The sequence below is a fragment of the Oncorhynchus gorbuscha genome, unplaced genomic scaffold (assembly GCF_021184085.1).
Source record: "Oncorhynchus gorbuscha isolate QuinsamMale2020 ecotype Even-year unplaced genomic scaffold, OgorEven_v1.0 Un_scaffold_850, whole genome shotgun sequence".
Lineage (NCBI taxonomy): Eukaryota > Metazoa > Chordata > Actinopteri > Salmoniformes > Salmonidae > Oncorhynchus > Oncorhynchus gorbuscha.
In genome coordinates this window covers 240,851-247,918 of record NW_025745840.1, presented here as the reverse complement: position 1 = coordinate 247,918, position 7,068 = coordinate 240,851, and the positions used below count along the sequence as shown (strand labels likewise).

The 7,068-nt window shown below is 43.4% G+C and overlaps 1 protein-coding gene across 1 annotated transcript in view; it reads right to left on the bottom strand.

Moving 5' to 3' along the window:
* Positions 1-7,068, bottom strand: part of LOC124020540 (collagen alpha-1(XI) chain-like) — a 108,443-nt gene that overhangs the window by 20,458 nt on the left and 80,917 nt on the right. Inside the window, exons 30-41 of the mRNA XM_046335778.1 lie at positions 6,843-6,887; positions 6,312-6,365; positions 4,530-4,574; positions 4,226-4,279; positions 3,954-4,007; positions 3,598-3,651; positions 3,407-3,514; positions 3,164-3,253; positions 2,994-3,047; positions 2,229-2,336; positions 1,814-1,921; positions 1,681-1,734 (exon numbers count right to left, since the gene is read on the bottom strand). Of these exons, the coding sequence (XP_046191734.1) occupies positions 1,681-1,734; positions 1,814-1,921; positions 2,229-2,336; positions 2,994-3,047; positions 3,164-3,253; positions 3,407-3,514; positions 3,598-3,651; positions 3,954-4,007; positions 4,226-4,279; positions 4,530-4,574; positions 6,312-6,365; positions 6,843-6,887 (828 nt within the window). The remainder of the gene's footprint in view (positions 1-1,680; positions 1,735-1,813; positions 1,922-2,228; positions 2,337-2,993; positions 3,048-3,163; positions 3,254-3,406; positions 3,515-3,597; positions 3,652-3,953; positions 4,008-4,225; positions 4,280-4,529; positions 4,575-6,311; positions 6,366-6,842; positions 6,888-7,068) is intronic.

Genomic DNA, 7,068 nt, shown 5'->3' with positions numbered 1-7,068 from the left:
GTGTAGTCTTGTGGCAGTATTAGTGTAGTATTAGCTTAGTATTGGTGCAGTATTAGTGTCGTCTTGTGGCAGTATTAGTGTAGTCTCCGGGTAGTCTTGTGGCAGTATTAGTGTAATATTGGTAGTAGTATTGGTTTGGCATTAGTATAATAACAGGGTAGTATTAGGGTAGTCTTGTGGCAGTATTAGTGTAATATTGGTAGTAGTATTGGTTTGGCATTAGTATAATAACAGGGTAGTATTAGGGTAGTCTTGTGGCAGTATTAGTGTAATATTGGTAGTAGTATTGGTTTGGCATTAGTATAATAACAGGGTAGTATTAGGGTAGTACTGTATTAGTATAATAACAGGGTAGTATTAGGTAGTATTGGTTTAGTATTCGTGTAGTATTCGTAGTAGTATTGGTTTGGCATTAGTATAATAACAGGGTAGTATTAGGGTAGTAGTACTGTATTAGTATAATAACAGGGTAGTATTAGGGTAGTATTGGTTTAGTATTCGTGTAGTATTCGTAGTAGTATTGGTTTGGCATTAGTATAATAACAGGGTAGTATTAGGGTAGTACTGTATTAGTATAATAACAGGGTAGTATTAGGGTAGTATTGGTTTAGTATTCGTGTAGTATTCGTAGTAGTATTGGTTTGGCATTAGTATAATAACAGGGTAGTATTAGGGTAGTACTGTATTAGTATAATAACAGGGTAGTATTAGGGTAGTATTGGTTTAGTATTCGTGTAGTATTCGTAGTAGTATTGGTTTGGCATTAGTATAATAACAGGGTAGTATTAGGGTAGTACTGTATTAGTATAATAACAGGGTAGTATTAGGGTAGTATTGGTTTAGTATTCGTGTAGTATTCGTAGTAGTATTGGTTTGGCATTAGTATAATAACAGGGTAGTATTAGGGTAGTACTGTATTAGTATAATAACAGGGTAGTATTAGGGTAGTATTGGTTTAGTATTCGTGTAGTATTCGTAGTAGTATTGGTTTGGCATTAGTATAATAACAGGGTAGTATTAGGGTAGTACTGTATTAGTATAATAACAGGGTAGTATTAGGGTAGTATTGGTTTAGTATTCGTGTAGTATTCGTAGTAGTATTGGTTTGGCATTAGTATAATAACAGGGTAGTATTAGGGTAGTACTGTATTAGTATAATAACAGGGTAGTATTAGGGTAGTATTGGTTTAGTATTCGTGTAGTATTCGTAGTAGTATTGGTTTGGCATTAGTATAATAACAGGGTAGTATTAGGGTAGTACTGTATTAGTATAATAACAGGGTAGTATTAGGGTAGTATTGGTGTAGTATTCGTGTAGTATTAGGGTAGTATTGGTGTAGTATTAGGGTAGTATTGGTGTAGTATTAGGGTAGTATTGGTGTAGTATTAGGGTAGTATTGGTGTAGTATTAGGGTAGTATTGGTTTAGTATTAGGGTAGTATTGGTGTAGTATTAGGGTAGTATTGGTGTAGTATTAGTGTAATATTGGTAGTAGTATTGGTTTGGCATTAGTATAATAACAGGGTAGTATTAGGGTAGTACTGTATTAGTATAATAACAGGGTAGTATTAGGGTAGTATTGGTGTAGTATTCGTGTAGTATTAGGGTAGTATTGGTGTAGTACTGTATTCGTGTAATATTGGTGTAGATTTGGTGTAGTAATTATCTCAGTAGACTCACTGATTCTCCTTTGTCTCCTTTGCTGCCCTTCTGCCCTGGTCCTCCAGTCTCTCCCTACACACACACACAATAAACGCCTTCAGATACACACAACAACAACAACAACAACACACACAGGGACAGGCCATGTTACCTTATCCCCATCCTCTCCTGGGGGTCCTGCAGGGCCTGCAGCTCCAGGTAGTCCTAGAGGTCCCTGGTCTCCATCCTGTCCTGATGGTCCAATAGGACCCGCCCCTCCCTGGGACAACACAACACACAGACAGACAGTTACATTACCTACACACAACTCTGGAACTATAGGGACTCAGAACACAGAACTCAGAACTCACAATATGGAATGTAGAACTCAGTGTATAGAACTCAGAACTCACAATATGGAATGTAGAACTCAGAATATGGAACTCAGAACTCACAATATGGAATATAGAACTCAGTGTATGGAACTCAGAACTCACAATATGGAATGTAGAACTCAGAATATGGAACTCAGAACTCACAATATGGAATGTAGAACCCAGAATATGGAACACCTTTACAGTACCTACCGGTTCCCCCTTCTCTCCCATTGGTCCAGGTCCACCCACAGCCCCTGCCCTCCCAGGCTGACCAATGGCACCGGCTGACCCTGGGGGACCCCTCTCACCACCGGCCCCCTGCAGATAGAGAGGGGGAGGGGGAGGGGGGGTATACATATGTGAATTATACATCTTCACACTGCCTGTCTGGGGTCTGTGTTAGCAGATGGAGAGAGAGGAAGTGTCTGTCTGTCTGGGGTCTGTGTTAGCAGATGGAGAGAGGAAGTGTCTGTCTGTCTGGGGTCTGTGTTAGCAGATGAAGAGAGAGGAAGTGTCTGTCTGGGGTCTGTGTTGGCAGATGGAGAGAGAGGAAGTGTCTGTCTGGGGTCTGTGTTGGCAGATGGAGAGAGAGGAAGTGTCTGTCTGGGGTCTGTGTTGGCAGATGGAGAGAGGAAGTGTCTGTCTGGGGTCTGTGTTGGCAGATGGAGAGAGGAAGTGTCTGTCTGGGGTCTGTGTTGGCAGATGGAGAGAGAGGAAGTGTCTGTCTGGGGTCTGTGTTGGCAGATGGAGAGAGAGGAAGTGTCTGTCTGGGGTCTGTGTTGGCAGATGGAGAGAGGAAGTGTCTGTCTGGGGTCTGTGTTGGCAGATGGAGAGAGGAAGTGTCTGTCTGGGGTCTGTGTTGGCAGATGGAGAGAGAGGAAGTGTCTGTCTGGGGTCTGTGTTGGCAGATGGAGAGAGAGGAAGTGAGGAATAGAGAGAGAGGACAGATGTAGAAGGAGAGGAGAGAGGACTCACTATAGCTCCTGCTGCTCCGACTGGTCCTTCACCTCCTTTCAGACCAGCAGGACCCTGGGGAGAACACACTGCTATCATACCATCACATGATCTGTGTGTCTGTCTGTGTCTGTCTCTGTGTGTATCTCTGTGGCTCTGTGTGTGTCTGTGTCTGTGTGTATGTGTGTTACCATGCCCCCGGCAGCCCCTCTGCTGCCTCTGAAGCCCCTAAGTCCTGGAGGACCAGCTTTCCCAGAAGTCCCTCCTGTGCCCGGGTCGCCCTGGAAACAACAACAACAACAGCTCTGGTTGGTGGAACGCTCATGAGGTCAATTGAACTTACCAATGAAGATGATTCTTGTAATGATTGTTAATGGTGATTATCGGGGTGAAAACAATGATGATTCATAATGATGATGATGACGAAGAATCACCTTAGCTCCCTCCTTCCCGGCGGTGCCAGGTAAGCCCTGCTCTCCCGGTACGCCAGGTGACCCGGGGTGACCTCTGTCTCCCAACGACCCGGTCTCACCTGATTTACCCTGCAGGAACCAATCAGGTTAGCGAGAACACAAACAGACCAATCAGGTTCGAGAGAACACACATAGCAACCAATCAGACTCACCTGTGGCCCCACAACACCTCCTGGACCTGGGGGTCCCGTCTTTCCTTGGAAACCCTGGAGAGAGAGAGAAAGAGAGAGAGAGAGAGAGAGAGAGAGAGAGGGAGAGGGGGAGAGGGAGAGGGAGAGGGAGAGGGAGAGGGAGAGGGAGAGGGAGAGGGAGAGGGAGAGGGAGAGGGAGAGGGAGAGGGAGAGGGAGAGAGAGAGAGAGAGAGAGAGAGAGAGAAGAGAGAGGGAGAGGGAGAGGGAGAGGGAGAGGGAGAGGGAGAGAGAAAGAGAGAGAGAAAGAGAAGAGAGAGACATCAGTGGATGGATAGGTGTATTTAGGTAACTTCTTATAACCTCTAACCTCTACTCACCGGCTCTCCTCTCTGACCTGGATGACCCGGAAGTCCATCTTTCCCCGCTGGACCCTACACACACACACAGGAAGGGACATCACAGTCACACAATTCAACATCCTGTTACACTACAATGACAGTGTGTGTGTGTGTGTGTGTGTGTGTGTGTGTGTGTGTGTGTGTGTGTGTGTGTGTGTGTGTGTGTGTGTGTGTGTGTGTGTGTGTGTGTGTGTGTGTGTGTGTGTGTGTGTGTGTGTGTGTGTGTGTGTGTGTGTGTGTGTGACACTCACGTTCGGTCCCTTGGGTCCTGATTCCCCGTTCCGTCCTTGTGGCCCTTGAGGCCCCTAGACAACACATAAATGAATCAATCAAACAGTCAATCCGTTAATTAATCAAACACTTATCCAACCAATCAAACACGTAATTCAATTAATTAAGCAATTAGCAAGTTAGCCAATTAACAAATCAACCAATCAAACACTTACACAACCAATCAACCAGTCAACAAATATACTAATTAACAAATCAGCCAATCAACGAATTAACCAATCAATCAATAAACCGATCAATGAGACATGACGTTCCTGTCCTTACCCTGTCTCCAGTTGGTCCATTGGGCCCATCATGTCCAGAGGAGCCCTGTGACAGACAGCACGGAAGACATATTTAGCGAGTGTTACTGCGGGTGTAACGAAATGCTTATGTTCCCAGCTCCAACAGTGCAGTAATATCTAACAATACAAAGCAATACAGGCAAACCTAAAAAGTATAAGAATGGAATCAAGAAATGTAGAAATATTAGGACGAGCAATGTCCGAGTCCGGAATATAAATCTATATGTACAGAATGTATTCAGACCCCTGGACTCTGTCCACATTTCGTTACGTTACAGCCTTATCCTAAAAATGATTTATTTTTAGAAATCCTCAGTAATCTGCAAACAATACCCCATAATACCCAATAATGACATCACAATACCCTATAATGACATCATAATACCATTTAATGACATCATAATACCCTATAATGACATCACAATACCCCATAATAATAAAGGTTATGAGAAATGTTTGCAAAATGTATAAGTAAAATATAAAAATAAACGTATTTACATAGGCATTCAAACTCTTTGCTATGAGACTCGAAAATGAGCTCAGGTGCATCCTGTTTCCATTGATCATCCTTGAGATGTTTCTACAACTTGAATGGAGTCCACTTGTGGTAAATTAAATTGATTGGACATGATTTGGAAAGGCCCACACCTGTCTATATAAGGTCCCACAGTTGGCAGTGCATGTCAGAGCAAAAACCAAACCATGAGGTCGAAGGAGACCAGATTGTGTTCAGATCCGGCTCAGGTTCAGATCTGGGGAAGGGCACCAAAACATTCCTCCATTATTCTTAAATGGAAGAAGTTTGGAACCACCAAGACTCTTCCTAGAACTGACCGCCCGGCCAAACCAAGATTGAACTCTTTGGCCTGAATGCCAAGTGTGACATCTGGAGGAAACTCTTTGTGAATGCCAAGTGTGACATCTGGAGGAAACCTGTCGCCATCCCCATGGTGAAGCATGGTGGTGGAGCCATTATGCTGTGGGGGTGTTTTTCAGCGGCAGGGACTGAGGCTAGTCAGGATCCAGAGAAAGATGAACAGAGCAAAGTACAGAGAGATCATTTTTAAAATTGGGATTTAAAAATGTCTAAAAATCTGTTTTTGCTTTGTCATTATGGGGTATTGTGTTTAGATTGATGAAGGAGGGGAAAATATTTAATACATTTTAGAATTACGCTTTAACAAAATGTGGAAAAGGTTAAGGGGTCTGAATACTTTCCGAATGCTCTGTATTCAATTATAGAATACTATACAATATACTATACTATTAACTTATATAATCCTATACAATATACTATACTATTAACTTATAGACTACTATACAATATACTATACTATTATAGAATACTATATTATTAACTTATATTATACTATATGATATATACTATAATATTAATCAGTGTGACTGAGGTTATGCTCCAAATGGCATCCTATTCTCTATGTACTATGATACCCTTATCAAAGGGCACCCTATTTTTATTTTATTTTTTTACCTTCATTTAACAAGGCAAGTCAGTTGAGAACAAATTCTTATTTTCAATGACAGCCTGTTCAAGTGCAGAACGACAGATTTGTACCTTGTCAGCTCGGGGGTTTGAACTCGCAACCTTCCGGTTACTAGTCCAACGCTCTAACCACTAGGCTATCCTATTCTCTATGTAGTGGACTACTTTTTAGGGTGCCATTTGGGATGCATACTGTGTTACTGCTGGATAGAGAGATTATGATGACCTCATAATGATTAGAATGGATTGAACTCTGACCTTTCCCCCTGTCTTCCCTGTTGGTCCCTTGGCACCCCGGCCCCCACGCACCCCCTGCAGGATAAACAACAGTATTACACACACACAGATAAACACGCATAGGCAGAGAGAAATAAACACACACACACACGCACGCACACAGACAGTACTCACACACGTACACACACAGACAGTACTCACACACACACACACGAACGCACACACAGACAGTACTCACACACGTACAGTACTCACACACGTACACACACAGACAGTACTCACACACACACACACACACACACACACACACACACACACACACACACACACACACACACACACACACACACACACACACACACACACACACACACACACACACACACAGACACACAGACACACACAGACAGTACACACACACACACACACACACAGACAGTACTCACACACACACACACACACACACACAGACAGTATTCACACGTACACACACAGACAGTACTCACACACACACAGACAGTATTCAAACGTACACACACAGACAATACTCACGTTAGGACCCCTCTGTCCTGCACTTCCTGCTTCCCCCCCGGGACCCTGTGGAAGAGAAAACAGGACAGACCGTTACCATGGGTACACCATACGCTCCTAGAGAACACTCTGAACGCTCCTAGAGAACACTCTGAACGCTCCTAGAGAACACTCTGAACGCTCCTAGAGAACACTCTGAACGCTCCTGGAGAACACTCTGAACGCTCCTAGAGCGAAACACTCTGAA